The following is a 25,037-nucleotide window of genomic DNA, read 5'->3' as shown; positions in this document are numbered from 1 at the left end:
CTCAAACTTGAATTTCACCTAAACAAATATTCTAGGCTCGTCTCTAATGCCACGTGCTAGCCAACTGCACAGAACTAATCTCAATTACCTTTCCAGTTACATGGTCAGTTTAAATGAAAAAAGCATACATATGGGTTCTCAGGAATCCTCCACCCAAAACTGTTTACTTTCTATGTTTATGGTTCATGTATGTAGTATACATTGTAATATATAGGTAGTATACATTGTGTAAACATGGACAAGGGACAAGAAAATTTGCATATAAAAATAAAGGAACTAATGACTGCAAAAGCAAGTATATCTAAGGATAGATGAGCTGCAATATTAAACTTTTCTGTTCTTTGGTTTACAAATGTTTTTTTCCCCTTTTTCAGCAAAGGGAACACTGTCTACAGTTGCTAAAAGCCATATTAAATACTGATTTTAAAAATGCATAAACTTGGAGGGGGAAAAAAAACCTATTAGAACAAAATGGTTATGTTTTACATTTTATGTCCATCTAAACAAGCAGTAGACCATGATAAGCTCATGCAAACTAAAGGAATCTATATTTCCTCATTGAGAATAATAATTTATAAGAATATAAGTTGAATTCATCCTATTTAACACAAGGAATTTTTTTTTTTTTTAATGTGACTAAGCTTTTAATTTAAATATGAATCCTAATACTCTAAGATTACGTGGCAACCAAAAATTCCTTTGTACATGCTTGTGGGCTCAATTTACTAACTGCCATGAGGCTCTCATGCACAAACATTTTAGCACCTGGCATACAAAAAGCGCCACAGTTAAATGGAAATGGTTATACGCTATGCAGCCATAGTTGCTGACAAGCACAAATGCTTAATCAGATTTATGGTAAACTTCAAGGAATTAATAAAAATGAACTGTATATTAACAACTAAGCGGTCAGACTCTGAATGTCCCTTTCTAATAAAACACATACAAAGCTATAAAGCAAACATTGCAAAGGCAAAACACTGGACAGCTGGTCATCTGCTGCAGTAGGAATCTTATTTCCTGTTCAAACTGTGGGAATGTATGAAGCTACTCAAAACATTTCCTAACAAAAATGCAAGGAATCCGGCTACGTTTTGCTTGGCTTCAATAATGAAATTCTTAGAGAAATTTAAATACATAATGCGGTTACAGGAAAAATAAATGAGCAATTATCAATATAAACACAATTTTTATAGGTGTGATTTTTTAGCACAAACTTTCTAATTACGCCCACACTATTTTCTATCTTCCAATACACCTGCCATGAACTGAATGGCTTTTAAACTACAGATAAGACTTTCTGGGAGGCTTTGTTTTGGACAGCTTCTTGAGGTTGCAGTTGTTAGGTTTTTGTCTACTACTTATTTTTTCACTGGGTGTTTCCACATGTTCTGACCTCTCAAAAGTATGTATTGTGAAGCATTTTCCAGAAGGAAGAACTCAAAACACAGGAAAAAAACCAAATAATCACAAGTTTACATCTTTATTAAAACAACTAGCAAATAATAAACCATATGTATCATTATATAAATATCCTAAATGTAAACCACAGAGACAGGTGTAAAGTGTTTTCATTCATCATTAGTCTAATTACACAAAACAAATGTAATCCCATGGATTATTTTGGGTTTAAATAACAAATATTTAAATACATAGTGCTTAAGTCAACGTCTATAAAATATATGAAAAGCAGCACTCTTAATAGATGCAATATGCAGATGTTTCTAAAATTATAAAGATGACAAAACTACCTGGGAGGTTTTCACATGTACACAGACAAAGGTTAGTTATTACAGCTGCTGAAACCACCAGAGCACCAGTGATGATTGCTACAGCTGGCTTATTGAGTACAACTGAAGGCTAAACAAGCATAAGTGATGTTCATCACTTTAGGCATTTGTGTAAGCACAGAGTCAATTTTCTCACATTTCAGCAGGATCCAAGACGACTAACGAGTCAGCAGGTCAATGCTTCGATTTAATGCAAGAGATTGTGAGCCTCAACAGAGAATGCATTATTGGATGACCTAATAGTACCAACCTCCGGAAGCCACCAACCTTATTCATTAAAGTTTTATTTAAAGTTTTTCTTGGCTTATTTTGTGCCTTAACACACTGATCTTGCAAGCAGAGCTAAGCACTGCATACACAGGAGTTAAAAATCAATAGCAGCATAATGTACTCTGAAACAATACAAGTCATTGATGTTTTAGCTGGATTACTCAAAAACAGATCGGATCTACTAAAAGGGTATTCAGTCTATGCCTGGAACAATGCACTTTGTATTTAATTTTCATGCAAACTCTCTCATGAAATGTGCCTACCGTACTGTATTTAGCAGTAACAGTTTAGCCCTAATAGGCTGATGGTCTTTGAGTGAGCATGGTTGAACTCTTTATTAAGAATGTACACTGCTTTTAGCAGCATTCCCAACTGCTCGGCCTAGGCAAAAGGAAGCAGGAAGCCTCTTTTCGATCCAGTAATTTATGGGTTTATTGGAACTCACCAAACTGCTTGAAAAATAAATGCCACTGATGTTTGCAAATTCCCATGGCAACTTATTTAGCGAGGCAGACAGGCAAGTCCATACCAATTCTTCTTATCCCACGGCTAAACCATTATAATGGCAAGTCTGCTCAGACAGTAAGAAAAGATTGCTAATTACGGTGCTCTTGGTCCCCAGGCAGATAGACTGCTCAGATTATAAAGTGCACAAGGGAAGCAAAGGCAACACCTTCTCACACTAAAACACTCCTGCACTGCTGCTTATGCCAGGAGGTTCCTTACTGAAGTTAATTGCAGGATATATAAATTATAGATATATAAACACCAAACAACTTTAGAAGTGTAAAACAATTCAACTATGTTCTTATTTAAATATAACTAGGAAAAAGGTACAAATCCTACAAAAATTATACAAAAAGATCAACATTTATATATTTTTTAAATATTACATTTTATGTAATATTTAAAAACAAGGCTTGCTCTTATGTTAGCCTTTGACCTTAAAAACAGACTTACAATAAAATAAAAAAACAAAACACACACTGCTCAAGATTCACAAAAAGATTACAGTCCAAGTGCAGCCAAAAGGTTTTATTGTGTTTAGGAATATTAGTAATGGATTAAAAAGTCTAAGATTTTTTTTAATATTATTAATAATATTACTGGCTTGTCCCTACAAAAGAGACTGCTCATCAGTTCTAATTAGGAAAGGAAGTGTAGAAGACAGCTAATACCTAAAGCAAAGATTATTATTATTATTATTAATAAACATGATTTATATAGCGCCAACATATTACGCAGCGCTGTACAATAAATAGGGATTGCAAATGACAGACTAATACAGACAGTGATACAGGAGGAGAGGACCCTGCCCCGAAGAGCTTACAATCTTAAGCCTAAGCATGAAAACTACCCCAATAAAACATTTCCACTTTAGGTAAGAACTATACAACATAGATGTGTAACTTTATTTCAAACCTTAATTGGAACTATCACTCCACACCTAAAAAACTTGAACAAGCCTATTTTGGTAAAAAGGAACCTGGTCACAACAATTTTGGCAGATTAATTTCCATGTTATTATCAAGTGGATCTAATGTAACCAAAAGTGACCTCTAAAAAGTAAGATGAAAGCTGATTGGGGAGTAGGAAGTAGAAACTACTGCCAGCTTATCGGAAGAGGACATTACCAATGAGAAAACATTTTATAAGTTACAAAAACAACTACTATGCTTGTCAGGGAGCAGCTTGCCAGGTTGTGGAACACCCACACAGAACATTTCTGTCAATCAGTAATGCTCAGGTTTACGAAACTCAGGACTCAAACCTTTATTAGACAAATCCTACAAAATATGAGCTTGACATTAAAATAAGGACTTTAAAAGGATCACTTAAGCTCTGTGCAGATGTCAGATTACTGTTGCTAGAGACAATCTTTCATAAAAATTTCCAGTGACAGATGAACTAAGAGAGCTGTAGACACACTGCACTGTGTGCAAAAACCTTTTCGATATTAAATGGTACTGAAGAGTTTTTTTACACACTTTACATCAAAACCATCTGGTAGTGTGACCAGAGTAAACAGAATTTCCTTTCATTTTACACTACATACTACAAAAAAAAAAAATTATAAAAACACACGTTTTTCACTATCCGCTTCCTTAGTCCACTAAATATATTATAAAGATAAGCAAGGAAAATAATGTGGAAGTGATACCTCAGCTAACAAATATAATGTTCCAGAATCACATTTGTTAACCGAGATGTAAAATCCTATATGTTTCTTTAGAAAATCATTTATTTGCCCACAATTTTAAGATAGGTTTTATAAAAATAGTAAAGGAGGGGGCGGTTAGCATGACATGAAGAAGAAATCTTATGCTGAACACATCTGAGCTCTTCTGCAACATCTTGTAACTCTTTAATGAGCAAGAAACTCTGCAGTTTCTTTTTGTGTATCAAAGCACAGCTTGCTCCAGAAAGTAATTAATGTCTAGACTCATAAACAAAAATAAACATAAAGTTTATTTTTTGCTTTGTTTGTGATTAGGTCACAGTCAGAATTTTCAAACTAAACTGACGCCACACTGCCTAATAATATGTTGAGACAAACATCTGTCCTAATTGCATTTAATAAAATAATGTACCTGTTCCGACATACAAATTCAACTTAAGAACAAACCTACATTGCCTATCTCGTATGTAACCCGGGGACTACCTGTACTAATGAATTACAACAGTTTAGGTAAAAGTGGTTTGTCACATCATGTCACTACTGTTCCCAAGAGTTTTCCAACAAAGGTGTATGTCAAAGCACATGATTAGTCAATAGGCTCAAACAGCTGCACACCCCAAATATTAAAAATACAGTGCTCAACCCAGAAATTTATTTAAGCCGGGTGGGAAGAAATGGCAGGTGGGTGGCAGCCCCTGTATTGTGACCAAACTCTTTAGTAACCACCCAAAAACAGCCGGATGGGTGCTGAAAAGTGCCGGGTGGTGCACCCAGCTAAAAGGGCCTGGGGAGAACCCTGCAAATAGTAGTACACATTACTATTTTGTGTCTTCTGGTAGCTCACAAGTTACCTTTTGCAACAATGATGAATGTGCATTACCACTAATTTGTGCATAACCTCCATTAATACCAAGCACAGGTCTAGTTACAGTTAACAATACTTCTTAATGTTTTTAAGTGATAACATTAAATGCTCATTAACATGAATTAGGTGTAAAAACCCTAAAGTAAAACAAAAGGTTGTTCTGATGTTCCCTAATATTTGCTAGCAAATGGCTATACATTCATTTAAGTGCAAAACAACAGTTACTCATTGACATGGGAATTGGGTTTCCACAGTAAGCAGAAAATGTAATGCAGATTTTTGGATATTGGGTCCAAGTACAGCAAATCAAGATGCACAAAAAATATAAATCCAGACTAAATCCAACATTTTTTTTATTATTGTACAATTCAGGGAAAAAAGGACCTGTATTTTTTGTCACAACTTAAGATCCTCTTCCACCTTAAACTATTCTCTATACCTTTGCACTGTTCTCCAATATTACAAATCAATTCAATGTCAAATGTATTGAAATGAACCAGGCACTTTCAAATAGTCACAGCTGAAAGAAACCAGAGCAGAGTTTTATTTTTTTGTCTATATGGCAGGTCAGACAGCTATGTCCTTGCCCTGTAATAGCTGATCTGGAAATACCACATATTCATGGGGCTTGTACATACCAGGCTGTGTAAGAGTTAGAATCCAATTTAATCTATCCACTCTGACAAGTTTACAGAACACAGAATATATATATTTTACAGAACACACATATACATACATACTGTCAATACCAGAAACTAGATTAGCACAAGAGATGAAATCTGTGTTAAATTACTTCCAGCCTGGAAATGACCACTATGATTTAAATTTCGTTAAGTTATACCAAAATGGTATCAGGTAGTTATCAGTTCCATGTTAACACTGGATTGCCATTTGTATTCAGTTGTTTTGGGATCAGGCACCATAAAAATGGAATATGATGTGTGACTGCCTGCATAGGTTTTCCTTTTCTATTTTTCCCACAACTGGTAAACCAGAAAAAAAACACAAAAACCCACCCAAAAACTCTTCAAGCTTCTCCGTTGTACAGTGGCTGCTATATTTGTCACATAGGCTTAACTTCAAATGTCCACCTTTGTTCACCTCCAATAATTTACATTGTGGGGCTAGGAGTTTACACAACAGAGATAATGACCTTCGTGCTTCTTTTAAGTTCACAGTATGTGGCAGGAACACTTCATTTCTGGACAGATCAATCAAGTTATTTACGTATTTGATGAAATGTTATTAGTCTGAAAAGTTAAAAATTACCATTATTTTAAAACACATCTAAAGAATAGTAAACTATAATTACATTTGATTCATGGGCTTAGATATGCTTTAGGGAAGAAGAACTAGTAGTGATTGACTGTTTTATAGCATGTACTTGTCAAAAGGGGCCAAATCCGTATGATTCTAATTGGTTGTTTGGAAAGTAGCCAGTGTAACCACTTGTGAATCAGAAGTAACTGTACTAAAATACAGCCAGAGAAGGGGTAAATTATTAGGTTATTTACCTAGGGTGATTAGTTAAAATGCTCTTATATTAGACAAACTCTAAAATAAGAGTTATTAGAGAATATACCTGCATACAAATCTTTTGTGTGTATATAGTCTAGGGGTGTCAAACTCTGACCCGTGGGCCAAATCTGACCCAGCACATCCTTTTTGGCCCCCAAAAGGATTCTTAACATGAATTGCAAGCTGGCCCTCTGCTACTGCAATCCATAGTACTGGCCGGCCAGCTGCAATTTACATTAAGCTGCTGTTCTATAGATGCGAGTACAACGTTTAAGATAAAGCTCAAAAACGTGCCTCAAGGCAACGGTCCTAGTGTGGATTAGCCTATTGAAATGCATGGGGACTCCAAACATGGGCTTTAAAAGCCTCAGGTTAAATGCTGGGGAAACAGTCCGTGTAGACTAAGCCTTAGTTGGGTAGGCTAAACAAATGAAGAAAACAAGTCACCTTGCAACTGGCCCCAAAGTCTTTCACAACATTTAAACTTCATGTTCATGGTTAAACTTCATGTTCACGGACATACAAAGTTTCTATTACCCCATACTTTGAGACTGTAGGTGTCGGATGGGGAAGATGTGTGCGTCAATCATTAATGGTTTTTTACCCCTACTAGGAAATCATTTAAACAGAAGTGTGACCTTGCCTAGGAACAAGTCGCAATAATAGGCATAAAACAGCTAGCAGAATTAAGCTTTAGGTGTTGCTTGTAGGTGCAGGCTATAGTGCTGATCCAGGATTCACTTCCTAGTTTAATCACTGACCTGAAATAGGCAGGTTAGCAGGAAGTCTGTAATAAATCTAAATTCTTACTCTTAAGAGAAAATCATTAACTTCATGTGTGTTGGAACCAAGAACAGGCAGTCACTGCCAGGACTGTTGGACTGAAAACAAAAAACTGAAGTAATGTACTAGTAATGTTTCCAATCCCCCCCCCCATGAATGGTAATTATGGGGATTCCACATATATATTTAAACATAGCAGATGGACCTCCTTTGCCTTTTAAACTACCATAATTCTTCAAAGCATTGCAGTGTTCTCCCCAGAAATTTTTTTCAGCCAGGTGGTGGGAAGCTGTAGCCGGGTGTTCAAAAAGGGGGTGTGGCAAAACACAGCAAATTACGTGCTTCCAGTTGTTTATGCAATGAGTATCCAGTAACCTCTTATTGTTTCAGTGTCCTACCTTCTCCCTATACTTTGTTCCAACTTTGTAATCACTGCCCCGTTAGTATATCCAAGTTTTCCATTCTATGTATTTTGCCAAAACTGTCCAATGCCATGTATTGTGACCCAACTTTCTAGTGTTAAGTTTTAGGAGTGTAATCCCTTGTAGTAGCATAATATAATGAATGTGGTGTAACAAGTAAGGCTTAGTTCATATTAGCAGAAAAAAGCATTTACCCCTCTTGTGTGACTTCTGGCAACTGCTAGGCATCTAGGATTGGTAACAGGGGGTAAGTGCTGGGCTTTTTCAGACCTAGCAATTTTTGAAACAGCAGTGGTTCATAGCATAAGGAATGATCAAATGTAACCTTACTGCCAGTGTGAATTCAGCCTAACTTCCAATGTGCCCTTAAGGCTATATTTAGTTGAAATGAACTTTTTTGAAAACTTTTTTTTCCACTTGATTCTTTTAACAAAACGAACCCAGCAGGGCTACGCTGGCTTAGCTTCCTCCTTTTCTCTGATGTTCACTGTTACAACCAGTGCCGCCTTGCACTGTGCATGCATGAGAGTGAACACTTTTTTTACCTCCTTTTTACATTATAAAAAAGCCTCCAAAGATGCATGTGCAGAAAAAGCAGCCCAGAGCCTCTTGGGATATGTGACACGTTTCCCAGGAGGCTGCGGATTTCCCCTTCAGTCTTTACCGAAATGGAAGTAAAGACTGAAGGGGAGAGGTCCTCCCCAAATCACCTCCCCTATCACCCCCCAAACTTTCATCACCATGGCATCATTACATTAAAAGAAAAACTTGTCATCAAAATGCACTTCCTTTCCACACATGACTGTACCTTTCCAGTACCTGAAGTCCATTAAATTTTAGTGGGCAGAGTTTATGTTCTAATGATGCCAAAGTGTTGAGGTTTTAGGGGATGTTAACCACAGATGTTCCCCACTTGTACGTACATTTTTGGTTTCTTACACCTCCCCATTCCAGGAAAATGGAAGTTCAAAATGTTAGAAGAGGACAGGAATATGTATAACAGGGCAGGAAAGCCAATTTTGATGGGCTGATTTTTTTATGTTCTAATCATGCTGTAGTAATGAAATTGTAGGGGGTATCCCCCACTTGCACCTATTCCAGTTTTGTACCCCCCACCTCAGAGAAATTGGAGTTCGAAGAAGAGAAGCACCCCAGAGCTCCTAGCTATGTTGGTGCCCAATTTGTATTTTTAATTTAGGACTCCTAGTTCCACTTTCCTTTGAAACCGCAACCCCAAATTTAAATGTTGATACCTTTTTACATTTGTGACCCCCATATCCTAAAATTCTTTAAAGCTGGGGGGCTGTAACTAGTATCTATGAGGGTCCCCTGTGCACCCTGAAAATTTCAAGTCATTGCGACATACGATTTAGGAGATATGGAAGTTTGTACACAGAGCTGTGAGGCTGCAGAATGACATACTGTTACACACAGCTCTCACAGCACTACCAATTACTTCATTAAACACGCCCAATCGGGCAGATACATTTTAGAGACAGCTTTTTTCTTTTTAAAAAAAAATAAAAACCCCAGCTTGTGCTATCAGAAGGGGGCGAGGCTGCTTGTGTCTCACTCCCATTAAGGCTGAACTGTGTTGCCCAGTTCACCCACCCACGTGTCATCAGCAGCATCATTCCTCTGAATAGATGACAGCAGAGCACAGAGCAGCCTCACTGAGATCAGTTCAGAGAATTAAGAGCTGCCGAGAGGTGGGCGGGGGAGGTACGGCAGCCGGGCTGAGCAGCTGGCTAAAACCAGCAAACGCTGCGATGGTTATGTCACAACATTCAACCTGTATATAACACAGAATTGCAAAACAAACTTTAGCAGCACCAAGGCAGTGTTCACAGATAATTATCAAATAGAGCAAACGAAAAAAAAAAGAATAGCGACAGCCTAATATATAAGGAAGCTGAAATCAGAACATTTTCACATAGTGAGGTCAGTTTAAGTATGTCAAATTATGTTATTGAGTGTAATGAATAATGATATGAGATGACCCTTTACATTTAATGTAATCCAGTAAAGTGATCTGAACAGTCTAAATGTAGAAAAGTCCAACAGTGAAAACATGCTTTCCCTCCCACGTATATTATATAACTTGCTGGCAGCCACACAATATGCCTAAACATTCGAGCTGCTACTTTAGCTGCAATTCTCCTAGAAAGAAAATCATGTTTTAGCTAAAGAGTAAACAGAAAGCTGAAAGGCGTTCAGCTGCTAATCACCTTTTAACATAAGAGGAAGGGATCAAGATAAGCAAATCAGAATTCAGTAGAGATGCCAAAGTCATTTATTTTTTTTTAATTATTTCTTATTCCCAGACTATCAGTATCTCTAGAGGACAAAAAACATTTTACATGGTAGTTTACCTCTGTAATGACTATTTACTGTGGATCCAAGGATGGATCGTTTAATTTTTTTTTTATAGGGACAGCTGATAAACAGCTGATTATTACAACAAGATGTGATATTAGAACCCTAAGCCTATGTCATAAAAAAATATCCCATAATAAAAGTCAATAGACAGGAATAAAGATGCAGACAGATATGTGTAACAGAGCAGGCAGCAAACTTTGCTAGGTAGAGATTTATGTTCTCATAATGCCATACTAATTACATTTTAAAGGCCACAAGTGTCCTCCACTTGCACCTACAGTTTCAGTTTCCTATGCTTCCACAAGTACCTTAAAATTTTCAAGTTAATACAACCAACGGTTTAGGAGATATGAAGGTTTGAACACAGCGAGAACACAGCGAGTTGTTAGGCTGTAGAATATGACAAGCAGCTTTTACACTCACATAGCCATCACACTGTGCTGCCGATGACATTACACTGTCGGATAAACTTCACAGACAGTGTTTTTATATAGAATATGGGCAGTGATGAGAGGGGATCCCCATTTGATATCACATGCATGATGCTAATAAAGCATCGCCACATTTTTAACATTACATCAAAGACTGACTACTTTCTCTGTTATGTAATGGAAAAATGTGCGTTTTTGGTTTTTACACTTTTGTGGAGAGGACCTCTCCCCTTCAGTCTTCACTTGCTGCTAATATGAGCAAAGCCTAACTTGTTACACCACATTCATTATACTATTACACTACTATAAAGTTAGGAGAAGGTAGAACACAAACAATAAGAGGTTACAGGATACCCGTGGCATAAACAACTGGGAGCACTAAATTTGCCGTGTTTTGCCACACCCCCTTTTTTACCACCCGGCTACAGCTTCCTACCACCCGGCTGAAAAAACTTTCTGGGGAGAACTCTGGAAACGTTCACTGGACTAAGAAAACTCATCAAACGGTGGGTATTGTAAATGGACGCTCAGGCACGTAGCATTTAACTGTGAGATACAGGGAGGTTCAAACGTCTAAAATTATTGGTATATATATGCAGAAAAGAAGGCTAACTAAAATGAAATTTACCATGGCAAATTCTTCACTATCTTAGCCAAAAAGCAATATGGCAAATTATAACAGCAATCACATTGATAAATAAACACCAACAGCATAGATACAAACCACAGAAAAAACACCCATCTCGTGGGCTGAATGTGCCGTTTACTATTTTTAAAACAGCCATTTTACCATCACATGACCTCAGCTGGTGACAGGGTCAATCAAGTATGACCAAATGACAATTAGAAGAATAGATACCAGACCAGACTACACTTCCCAGCAGTACATTACAGTGGAAACCATGAGGTTGTTGTGAATTTGGAGGTACAGCTTTAGGTACCTATTCTACAGCCTTTGCATTACTTTGTATAGTATCATTTACTTTATAGAGAGTTGTTCTAACCATCGCATGTAAGGATTAAACACTATGCTGAGAATGGAAAGATGAAACACATTCAAACTTGATAATGAAAATATCATGCCAAGTTCTCTAAATAGTTAACTGGAAGTGCTATGCTATTATACTTGATAGTTTTGTAGCCTAAATCTCTTCAAAGATGACTGTCTGCCTCACAAAGAAGTAGCTCAATCTGGTTGTGTTGATACATTAATCTGTAGGTGTGTGAGCTCTAATTTCACATTTCTGCTATTGGAGAAATACCCCAGTGTCATGTCTATATTGCCGAGATAGAAAGGCAATTTCTTTTTCTTTTTCACACACTGGAAAGGAAAAGCTGAAAAGAAAAAACAATTTAGCACATGTCATCGTCTTCAGCTTACGGACAAAGCATAGCATTAGAAACTGTGAGATTGAATATATGTCTGAATAAAAATGTGTGTCATTTGAAATGACTAAATACTTTACTTATAGAGGTGGATACTGTTTTACTGATACTTGTTATTACGGTTTTAAAGTTAGAGATCTCAAAAATACCACTTAACAGCAAAACATGAATACATGAAAAAAAAAAAAAATTAGAGTACAGTAGTAATCTTGTTAGCTCAACCATTAGACACAACATGTTTCCATTCATAACATTGTTCTTCTCTTCATATTAGCACCTCTCATATGATCCAATACTATTTAATTATGTTATATATTCATGCATAAACTGCAAATAAATTCATATTGTAAGGGTGAGAATATATGAACACCTAAAACCAATCCATGTATTCTAAGGCTGTGATTGTACCTTTATTTTTACTAAATTTTGAAATCTGACTTTTACTAATCTGAAATCTCAATGTATGATCTCTGCAAATCAGTGGTAGTAATATATATATATATATATATATATATATATATATATATATATATATATATATATATAAAAAAAAAAAACTAACTTTATATGCTTTTATAGATTCGTTGATTCCCCTGGATTGGGTGCTGCATATGCCTGAGATCAGCAATCTTTTTCCTAATGAAGAAGAGACTCTTGGGCATGGCATGGATAAGTAGCCTCCTGGGATGTGTGACATATATACATATGTCACACATATGTATATATGTGTCCAGATGGACACACATATGTCCATCTGGATACCCCAGATGGCTCTGTGCTCCCATTCTGTTTTTATCTCTAGGGGTAATTCTGTTTTTTATCTTTAGGGGTAATGGCTGAAGGGTAGGGCCTTTCCTTTTTTCTTAAAAGGGTTTTAACTCCCACACACCAAAAAAAAAAAAAAAAAAAAAGGTCCGGTTTAATACTGTGGTGGTTCTTGTTAATAATTAGCCAAAGATAAAGTACACCTAACCAGAAGAGGAGAAAAAGATAATTCTCTTAAGAACACCAGTTAATTGATAGTACCAACTTATAAAGTTTTAGAAGACAGAATTGCTTACATAAACATTACACAGAATTGGTTGATAGGCCTGAAGACCATCAGACATTTTACACCACACTGTAGGAAAAAATATCACCTTAAGCTCCTGTTGATATATATATCCACGGAGCCTGAACATGCTGCTTCAAAAATGTAGCATTACTTTAATGGTTTGCTTTAGGCCCATCGGAATTTACACACTATCCTTCACAGTGCTGTTTAAAGGGTCTTTATTTTGCAAAAGGCTGCAGCAGAGAACAATATCACACAGACATACTGAATGGACAATCAATAAAACCTGACTTTAAAAATTGTTTAGTTGCAAAACACACAAAACCTTTGGATTTAATAGGGACCCCATCACTGAAAAGTTGTAAACTGCCTGATTTGCAAATAAGCTAATTTCCTGGATTTAAAGCCAATCTTTTGTTTTCAGTAGTTTAAGACACTCACTTAAAACAAGCATGGAGAATCCTATGACAAATTGAGTAACATAGCTAAACTGAGATGGATATCTTTCTGGGTCAGGGATTCAGAATGTAATGAAGGCATAAAATAGAACACTTATCAGGCAAGCTGAATTTTTTTTCTTTGTTTTACAAGGTCAGCCTTAGTAGCTTACATGTCTTTCAATGATAGGTTACATTAAAGCAAAACAGGAGGATTACATTTCGCTTTTTGTACAGGAACCAAGAGAATAAATGCAAAAACAACATTTGTGAAACAGAGGAAAGGAGATCCAATATAAAACAGCCGGCTCAATATTTAAAGAGAGTAAAAAATATGTAAAAAAAAAAAAAAAAAAAAAAAAACAACTGATAACTTCATCATTACATTATTAATGTTAAATATAAAATCAGAGCAAAAAAAAAACAAACATGTATTTACATATTTTTGCAATAGCCACAAAGGTTGTAAAGCCAATTTGTGAGCTCCAAATGGCTTTAGAACCCCCGTTATTATCCTATTAAAGTAGCAGTAACATCATCACTATGATGAACGCAACCTGTAAAGACAACAGGGCAGAGGAAAAAAACACAGCAGGTCCAGCATATTGCAGATCCACACACTACAGAGCTGTGCAAAGAAAGGTGAAGATTTTGCCATTCTGAAAAAAAAATCGTATGCAAAAAACACCTGCAACACCATATAAGAAGCTCTTTTTTTCTACCTATATTGGAGTTCTGTCAAATTAAGTTATTCCATAGCATAGTAAATAGGTAAAGCTGTATTCCTTATGTGCCCACTTCAAAGTGAACATGCGTTTTCCAAAGTTAGGATTTACAACATTCTTAAGTGTGTTTTCCTTATATACATCAAACCCACTGGGTTCAGTTAGCTCACTGTAATACACAAATACTACACAACTAAATCAAATTCAGACAAATCAAACCTAGAGTAACAAACAAATGAGAATCATAGAAAGGTAAAATTTGATAGCTGTATTTTCCAGAACTAGTTGCAAGCCATCATTAAAAAAAGCCATGCTAAATATTGAAGATATGTTTTGTACTTACTGCTGGAACCAGTAACTTTTTCACTTCTTCAACTGCTCTTCTTAACTTAATTTCTGCTCTGTTTTGGGCATCTTCCACTGTGATTAGTACATGCAAGTCTTCATTCAGGTGTTCCCAGTTTGGCTTTCCCCTATTCTGTTCTTCCTAAAAGAAAAAAATAAACAAAGATAACTGGGTTTAGACAATTCATGCATATTTACAGTTATAGCTGTCAAGACTCAATTTGACCACAAACTTCTGTGCACTGTTTAGAACATGATGCAAATTGTTAAGTGTCAACTTTGGAATAGGTGCAAAAAGTAAAGAACCTTTGAACAACCAGTAATCTACAAATAAATAAAATACAAAGATGAATTCAGACTAAAGGTATCTGTTGGTGTTTTCATACTACCTTTAAAGCACAGACTTATGTCCGCAACAATTAATCTTTGATAAAAGTAGTTTTGCATACCCAAGTAATATATAGTTTATAGGTATCCTAGCTACTTTATGTCCATCATTTGGGCTCCTTAATCTATAGCCACAATATTTGGAAAACAAACCAAAGCAGACACTTAACTTTAGTACCTGAGATGAACGTTTGTGATTGAGGACACGTGGATGTAATCCATCGGATTCCCACCTGTCACAAAGTTGAGCTCAGGTATTTCAAAGCCATTATTTCTCATTTTTAGAGACTCTTTAGCCACTGGTATGGTACCAGCATAAGGCCAATGTGGTACCTATCTTCAAAAAGGGAGCAAAGTCATTACCAGGTAACTACAGAGCGATTAGTTTAACGTCCATAGTTGGAAAAGTCCTAGAGAGTTTGATAAAGAAACACATAGAGGAGTTTCTGCTAGAAAATATTATAAGTGATAGTCAGCATGGCTTCAAGAAAGACCAAGTTGTCAACGAATGTACTCTCTTTTTATGAGGAAGTAAACAGGTAGACAGTGGAATAGCAGTTGATATAGTGTACTTGGACTTTGCTAAAGCATTTGACATCGTAACCCACAAACGGTTAAAATAAAAGTTAGGGTCAATAGGTTTAGAAAAGTCAATCTGTAAATAGATAGATAATAGATAAAAGTACCATTTCTGTGTTTGCAGATGACACCAAAATATATAATGAATTTAGTATGAAGTCCATACAGGATGTTTAAAATCTACAAGCAGACCTGGATGTACTGTTTGATTGGGCAGCCAAGTGGCAAATGACATTTAACCCCCCTAGCGGTATTCCCAAGTGTGACTCAAGGTGGATTTTCCAGGCAAAAAAAAAAAAGTTTTCCCACATCACAGTTTTAATGGGGAAAAAAACCCACTTACCTTGTTCCGTCGCTGTCCCCCAGCATTCTGCTGGTACCTGCAGGTTCTGGGGACACTTCCTACCTCCTCGATCTCCAGCTGGCGATTGCAGCGAGGATCTCTGGGGTTACATGGTGAAGCCAAGGATGCATCGGTGTGGGCGGGAAGATCAGCGGGATATTTAAATAATTTTGTATTGGATTCAATACAAAATAGCTGTATTTTATCCAATACAAAGCAATATTCATATAATATATATGAATAATTTATATACATATTTATACACACACACACACACACACACACACACACACAGTTCTCCCCAGAGGGTTTTAGCCAGTTGCTACGCCCGGCTGCTTTAAATACCCCGCCCACCTCCCCTCGGCAGCTCTCATCCTGTGCACGGATCTCAGTGAGGCTGCTCTGTGTTATCCGTTCAGAGGATTGCTGCTGCCGATGAGAGGTGAGCACACAGTTCAGCCTTCATGTGACAGAGACACAGGCAGCCCCGCCCCCATCTCATAGCATGAGCTCGGATTTCTGTTTAAAAAAAAATCTGCCTGTGAAATGTATCCACCTCTAGCTCTGCGTGTGAATTCTGAATCCTCACAGCTCTGTGTGTACAAACCTCCATATCTCCTAAACTGTATGTCACAATGACCTGTCATTTTCAGGGTGTACAGGGGACCCTCATAGATACTAATTACAATTTCAGCCCCCACATCTTTAAAGAATTTCAAGATATGGGGGATCACAAATATAAAAAGTTATGAAAATTGAACTTTGGGGTTCCTGTTTCAGAGGAAAGTGCAACTAGGAGTCCCAAATTGAAAGTGCAAATTGGGGACCCCGGAGCCACTAACATAGCAAGGAGCATTGGGGTGGGGCCCCAAAATATATACCTACCTGTCACAAATCTATACCTATAGAAACCACTGCCTGCTTCTCTACTTTGTACACCAATTTCTGGGAGTGGGGGTACAAAACTGAAAATTTAGGTGCAAGTGGCGGGCACATTCTCCCCTTACAATCTCATTACTACAGCATCATTGGAACATAAAACACTCTGCCCATCATAATGGGCTTCCCTGCCCTGTTACACATTCCTGTCCACTTATCTAACATTCTGAACTTCAATTGGGGAATGGGGAGGTGTAAGAGACCAAAAATATAGGTACAAGTGGGGAACATCTGTGACTAACATCCCCTAAAACTTCATCATTATGGCATCATTAAAAAATGAACTCTGCCCACTAAATTTTATTGAGGTTGAGGTACAGGAAGGTTACAGTCATGTGTAACAAGGAAGTGCATTTTGATGGACAGTTTTTTTTTTTTTTTTTTTTTTAATATTGTAATGATGCCATGGTGATGAAAGGTGATCGCCACACATCTCCCACTTCCACCTATATTTTTGTTTCCCTGCACCTCCTAATTCTGGAGAAACTGGGGTTTGAGGTAAGATGCAGACAGATATGTGTAACAGAGCAGGCAGCACATTTTGCTAGGTAGAGATTTATGTTCTCATAATGCCATAGTAATTACATTTTAAAAAGCTTTAGCCACAAGTTTCCCCCACTTGCACCTACAGTTTCAGTTTCCTATGCCTCCACGTGTACCTTAAAAAGTTCAAGTTATTACAACGAACGGTTTAGGAGATATGAAGGTTTGAACACAGTGAGTTGTTAGGCTGCAGAATATGACAAGCAGCTTTTACACACACACACAGCTTTCAAACTGCGCTGCCGATGACATTACACACTGCGGATAAACGCCAAACTGTTTTTTATATAGAATATGGGCAGTGATGAGAGGGGATCACTGGCTGTCTTGTCCCCATCTGATATCACATGCATGATGCTATTAAAAGCATTGCCACATTTTTAAAATTACATTAAAGAGTCACTTTCTCTGTTATGTAATGGAAAAATGTGCGTTTTTTGTTTTTACACTTTTGTGGAGAGGACCTCTCCCCTTCAGTCTTCACTTCCATTTCAGTAAAGACCGAAGGGGAAATCCGCAGCCTCGTGGGATATTTGTCACATATCCCAAGAGGTTTTGCACTGCCCCTTGTGTGCAAGTACCTTCAGAGGCTTTCTTATAATGTAAAAAAAAAAAAAAGTGTTCAATCTCATGCATGCGCAGTGCAAGGCAGCACTGCATGTACAAGTGAGCAAGTGAGAAAAGGTGGAAGCTGGGCCAGCATGGGCCTGCTGGGATAATTTTGTAAAAGAATCAAGTGAAAAAAAAAATGTTTTCGCAAAAGTTCATTTTAACTAAATATAGACACAGGAGCACATCTGAAGTTAGGCTGAATTCACACTGGCAGTAAGGTTACATTTGTCCATTCCTCATGCCTGGAACCACTGTTGCTTAAAAAACTTCTAGCTCTGAAAAAGCCCAGCACTTAAGGCCTGTTACCAATCCTAGGTGCCTAGAATTTACCGCCTGTTACCAATCCTAGGTGCCCAGCACTTACGGCCTGTTACCAATCCTAGGTGCCTAGCAGTTGCCAGAAGTCAGTCAGAAGGGGTAAATGATTTTGCTGCTAAAATGAGCTAAGCCTAACTTGTTACACCACATTCATTATACTATTACACTACTACAAAGGATTCCACTCTTAAAACTTAGAACACTAGTAAGTTGGGTCACAATACATGGCATAGGACAGTTGTGGCAAAATACATAGAATAGAAAAATTAGATATACTAACGGGGCAGGCATTACAAAGTTGTACCAAATAATTGGGAGAAGGTAGAACACTGAAACAATAAGAGGTTACTGGATACCCATGGCATAAACAACTGGGAGCACTAAATTTATCGTGTTTTGCCACACCCCTTTTTTTACCACCCGGCTACAGCTTCCTACCACCCGGCTGAAAAAAATTTCTGGGGAGAACACTGTGTATATACATACACACACACACTACTGTAATTACTATAACTATATTACATTTTTTTAAAAGATTTTTGTTTTGTTAAAGTTTAATAAATTTGGTAAATGTATTAAATATCGGTGGGTTACGCCTAACAATTATAGCTTAATAAGCTGAAAAAACATTTTTGCATGGAAATTTGGAGGGAATTAGACGGCTAGGGAGGTTAATATAGACAAATGTAAAGCTATGCACTTGTTGGGCAAACAACATGCTTGCTTCATTCTGTCAATGGGGAATTCATTTGGGGGAGTCAGAAATGGAAAAGGATCTCGGGGTTCTGGCATATCATAGACATAATAAGAGCACGCAATGCTAAGCTGCAATATCTAAAGCTAGTAAAATAATTTCTTGTATTAAAAGAGGAATAGACTGCAGAGATGGAGACACACTCCTGCCCCTATACAAAGCATTGGTCAGACCACATCTGCAATATGCAGTCCAGTTTTGGGCACCAGTTCACAGAAAGGACATTGTGGAATTTGAGAGAGTGAAAAGAGGAGCAACTAAACTAATAAAAAGAATGGAGGAGCTCAGCTATGAGGAGAGATTAGCTGAACATAATCTATTCTCCCTTGAGAAGAGACATTGAGGGGGATATTGATCGGGCCCTATAAACATATAAATGGTCGATATAGAGAACTCTCTTCCCATTTATTCACTTTGAGATCATTACAAAGAACAAGAGGGCACTCTTTGCGTCTGGAGGAAAAGAAGTTTAAACGCCGGATAAGGAAGGGATTCTTCACTGTAAGGTCTGAAAATGTGGAATCGCCTCACTCAGGAAGTTGTTTCAGCAACTACTATAGAGTGCTTTAAGAAAAATCTGCATACTTTTCTAGAAGCACAGATTATTACTGAGTATTAAGGATTTAAAGTAAAGATAACAGACTGTTGATCCAGGGAACATCCGATTGCCTCAGGGAATCAGGAAGGAATGTTTTTCCCCGGTTGAAGCAAATTTTGTCAGGGTTTTTTTTTTTTTTTTGCCTTCCTCTGGACCAACTATGTCTTATAGGGTTTTATATCTGGGATATGTTTATTACCCTAGTGGTTGAACTTGATGGATTTATGTCTTTTTTCAACCTTCAACCTAACCTACTGTATAACTTTGAATCTAGAATTTATACGATTGTCTCCCAACAATGTTTAGTGAGTTATCTTGCCAGTTGTCTAAATGACCATTAGTAATGATTGCTGTTCTTTTTGTAAAGGGGAGGATGGTCTCCTAGAACAGGACAGTGTGGTCTGTAAAGCACTCTTTCATTCTACTTGAAACAATCACGAAAAATAGTTTCCGGTGGCTGTTATTACACGTCTGTACGGGGCATTGATCACCAGGAACACGTTCTGGTCGGCATACTTGTTTCAGGTCAGCCAATGAAAGTGTTTAGGTCAAATGATCAGCAACCAGCATTTTATATTAGGGTAGGTCACAATTGTGGTCTGCTTATTCTCTCATTAAAGGTTTTCTTGCTCGCATGTCCACGATATAGCATATCCTATTCTGCATCATATTTAAAGTCAACTTTTTATTATATAAATTTGTTTTAAAACAATCAGATTTACAGGAAAACAACTTTATTACACATGTATTTAGAAACACAACCTTTAAAAATACAACCACATTATGAATAAGATTTTTCAGAACTTGCATGGAGTAAACTAGAAGCGCATGTCAGGCCTGGATTTCAATAATGTGACCCCTAGGTAATGCTAGTAGTAAAAAAAAAAAAAAAAAAAAAAAAAAGAAAAAAAAGAAAAAAATTGCAGTTAAAATGATGCTTAGCCTATAAAATGACCAAATTTACAGACATATGTGGCCGTATTACACATTCAAGCCTGGAGAAATGTTACTGCAATGTGCAAAAATCTCACTGCATGGGGTCTGGTTACAGAAAATACACATTCACTAGGTTGCAGGAACATTAAGCAAGCACACAGTAAGGGAAAGAAGTATTTGATCCCCTGCTTATTTTGTACGTTTGCCCTCTGACAAAGAAATGACCGGTCTATAATTGTAATGGTAGGTTTATTGAAGCTGTGAGAGACAGAATACCAAAAGAATCCACTAAAACCCAGTGCTCAAAAGTCAGAGCTTGATGTGCATTGTATTGAGTAAAAAGTATTTAATCCCTTCACAAAAGATCACTTTAGTACTTGGTGCCAAACCCCTTGTTGGCAATCACAGAGGTCAGACGTTTCTTGTAGTTGGCCATCAGATTTGCACACATCTCAGGAGGGATTTTGTCCCCACTCCTCTTTGCAGATCCTCTCCAAGTCAGTAAGGTTTCGAGGCTGATGTTTGGCAACTCGAACCTTCAGCTCCCTCCACAGATTTTCTATGGGATTAAGGTCTGGAGACTGGCTAGGTCACTCCAGGACCTTCATGGGCTTCTTCTTGAGCCACGCCTTTGTTGCCTTGGCCCTGTGTTTTGGGTCATTGTCATGCTGGAATACTCATCTACGACCAATTTTCAATGCCCTGGAGTTGAGTTGATGCCAAAGAGCTCAATTTTGGTCTCATCTGACCACAACACTTTCACCCAATTCTCCTCTGGATCATTCAGATGTTCATTGGCAAACTGCAGGCGGGCCTGTACATGTACTATCTTGAGCAGGGGGACCTTGCGGGCTCTGCAAGATTACAGAAATTCACAGCTCTTTAGTCTTGGCCATGGTGGCTAGTTTGGATCTGATGATTGATTGCTTCTGTGGGTGAGTGTCTATTATACAGGTACTGTAAAAAGCTTTGATTAGGAGCACTCCCTTAAGCTACGTACACACTTCCAATTATTATCGTTGGTAAACGAACGATCCTGCACGATAACTGCGAACGATCATATAGCAACGATCCTGTACATACAGATAACGACACGATCGTTCGTAGATATTGTACACACAATAGATGCGATCGTTTGAACGATACAGGAAGTGACGTGCACCACAGGAAGTGAGCGAACGTTCGTTCATCACGCATGCTCAGACCATGGACGATCAATGAACGATCGTACACACGAACGATGGTCAACGATCGTCGTCCAATCCGTCGTCCAAGTCGACCATGGACGATCAATGAACGATCGTACACACGAACGATGGTCAACGATCGTCGTCCAATCCGATCCGCCAGTCCGGTCGTTCATTTCCAACGACTTTCCCCGTTCGTCGGCGTCGTTGGTTACTTTTTTTACAAACAATTTTTGCCCAATCGATCGTTCGTCGTTCATTTTGAACGATAAAAATTGGAAGTGTGTACGCAGCTTTACAGAGGGGTGCTCCTAATCGCAGCTCGTTACCGGCATACAGTGAAGATACCTGCGAGCCTGAGATCTTGCTGGTTGATAGGGGATCAAATACTTATTTCACTCATTACAATGCACATCAAGCTCCGACATTTGAGCACTGGGTTTTCGAGGGTTCTTTTGTTGTTCTGTCTCTCACAGCTACAATAAACCTACCATTACAATTATAGACTGGTCATTTCTTTGCCAGAGGGCAAACGTACAACATCAGCAGGGGATAAAATACTTCTTTCCCTCACTGTATGCCAGAAACTGCTCACATGTAAAACATAGTACACATAAAATACATTACATACTGAAGGCTGCACATTTTGAATGTTTACATAAAACATTCATATTTATGTGCCAAGTGATACAGAATAGCTAAAACCTATAAATACCTAAGAAAGTTGTGTTTAAAGTTCTTCCAGACATCACTGGAAGCCTCGGTCAGTTGATGTTTTATTTGCACTTTTTAAATTGAGTTTCAAACAAAAGGCTTCATGGCTCAGACAAAGATTCCTGGCAAATTCCCAACATAATTCAATGACAGAAGCAAATACAATTATCACTTGCAGGTAATTCTTGGCACATAAGGGAATATTGTTGAATTATTAACCTAATTAATGCGAGTTTAGAAGAGAGCAAAGCGCTCTAATTGACTTCCAGTGCAGTGTGTCCAGCACAGGGGACCATTAATCATAGAAGAGGAAATATGAAACTGAAAATGTGGCTCATTTATTGCCTGACATGATGGGTTTAAGGCAGAAAAACATGTTCATATATGTAATTTACACAATTTTTATTACTGTCACAAGAAGTTCTTACACTGGTCAATACAGTCTATAAAAAGGCCATGTCCTGGTTGCTTTTTTTCTACAGTGAGGAAAAATAGTATTTGACCCACTGCTGATTTTGTATGTTTGCCCTCTAACAATAAAATGACCAGTCTATAATTCTAATGGTAGGTTTATTGTAGCTGTGAGAGACAGAACAACAAAAGAACCCTCAAAAACCCAGTGCTCAAATGTCAGAGCATGGTGTGCATTGTAATGAGTTAAATAAGTATTTGATCCCCTAATAAGCAATAAGATTTCGGGCTCCCAGGTGTCTTCACTGTATGCAGGTAACGAGCTGCAATTAAGAGCACCCTCTGTAAGGGAGTGCTCCTAATCCAAGCTTGTTACAGACACCTGTCCCCTGAAGCAATCAATCAGATTCCAAACTAGCCACCATGACCAAGACCAAAGAGGTGTCTAAAGCTACGTACACACGGCAGATTTTTATTGCCCGATAATCGGCATCGGCCAATTATTGGGCGAAAATCTGCCGTGTGTACAGTCGGTGTCGTCCATCGTCCGGACGACCGACCTGCCGGATCCACGGACGATGGACGACAGCCGATCCTAATGAAAGGGAAGGGGCGAGCACGCAGCAGGGTGCCGCTCCGTCGCTCTCCCCCCTCCCCTCTCCATAGAGCATGAACGGTGCTGTATGTACAGCATCGTTCATGCATCTTGCAGCCCCTTGTCGTTGGAAAGGATCGTGAAAGATCCTTTCCAACAACAAAAATTGCAAGTGTGTACACAGCTTTAGGATGTCAGGGACAAGATTTTAGACCTACACAAGACTGGACTTGGCTACAAGACTATCGCCAAGAAGTTTTGTAAGAAGGTGACAACAGTTGGCGTGATAATCCGCAAATGGAAGAAACACAAAATAACTGTCAATCTACCTCTATGATCTCAGGGCAGCTGAGACCATAGTCGCCAAGAAAACAATTGATATCACACTGCGCCGTGAAGGCCTGAAATCTTCCAAAGCTTGCAAGGTGGTCCCCCTGCTCAAGAAAGCACATGTACAAGCCCCGTCTGCAGTTTGCTACTGAACATCTGAATGATCCAGAGGAGAACTGGGTGAAAGTGTTGTGGTCAGATGAGACCAAAATTGTGCTTTTTGGCATCAACTCAACTGCAGGGCATTGCAAATTGGTCGTAGATGAGTATTCCAGCATGACAATGTTGTGTTTGGAGGAGGAGGAATGCTACCTATGACCCCAAAAACACCATCCCCACGTCAAACATGGAGGTGGACACATTATGGTTTGGGGGTGTTTTTCTGCTAAGGGGGCAGGACACATTCACCGCACCGAAGGGACAATGGACGGGGCCATGTACTGTCAAATACTGAGTGAGCACCTCCTTCCCTCAGCCAGGGCATTGAAAATGGGTTGTGGATGGGTATTCCAGCATGACAATGACCCAAAACACACGGCTAGGGCAACAAAGCAGTGGCTCAAGAAAAGCAAACAAAGGTCCTGGAGTGGCTTAGCCAGTCTCCAGATTGGTTGATAGGGGATCAAATACTTATTTCACTCATTACAATGAACATCAAGCACTCACACCAACAATAAACCTCACATTACAAATATAGGGTGGTCATTTCTTTGTCGGGGCAAACGTACAAAATCAGCAGGGGATCAAATACTTACTTCCATCACTGTATATTATGCATTCCTCCATATGGTTTATTTACAAGCATAGAAGCACTGTGAACATGTTTCAAATGACACACTAATTATTAGTTTGAACAGCAGCAGCATTTCTGTAACACCCTGCGCCAGAACACACTGATTGTCCAAACCCCTGCTGATACACAGTTTTAATTGTGCATTTATAGCCAGGGAAATCAGCAAAGACTTTTGCTCCTACTGTGTTTCTAATAGCAAGAGTTCATACTGAGGAAGCTGTGTAGCGAAGAACAACCAAGAAAATAAAGAAAGTTTGCAAACACATTATATAGCCATCACGGTGTAATTTATTGACCAGGTAGGAAAGGAAAACTACACAACAGGGAAAAAAATGTTAACTTTGTACACTGATAAATGCATATTTAAAGCATGTAGTATATATATATATATATATATATATATATATATATATA

At 38.1% G+C, this 25,037-nt stretch overlaps 1 protein-coding gene across 9 annotated transcripts in view; it reads right to left on the bottom strand.

The window, feature by feature from the left end:
• QKI (QKI, KH domain containing RNA binding) overlaps positions 1–25,037 on the bottom strand; it is a 126,406-nt gene that overhangs the window by 25,993 nt on the left and 75,376 nt on the right. For all 9 annotated transcript variants that reach the window (XR_011920395.1, XR_011920397.1, XR_011920396.1 and 6 more), the window contains one exon: positions 14,583–14,726. Coding sequence is in view for 6 of the 9 variants with exons in the window: in XM_072409064.1 (XP_072265165.1) it covers positions 14,583–14,726 (144 nt within the window). In the remaining 3 variants the exon portion in view is untranslated. The remainder of the gene's footprint in view (positions 1–14,582; positions 14,727–25,037) is intronic.

Source organism: Pyxicephalus adspersus, chromosome 4, assembly GCF_032062135.1.
Source record: "Pyxicephalus adspersus chromosome 4, UCB_Pads_2.0, whole genome shotgun sequence".
Lineage (NCBI taxonomy): Eukaryota > Metazoa > Chordata > Amphibia > Anura > Pyxicephalidae > Pyxicephalus > Pyxicephalus adspersus.
Note: the sequence above shows the minus strand (reverse complement) of the source record. Positions and strands in the feature narration are given on the sequence as shown.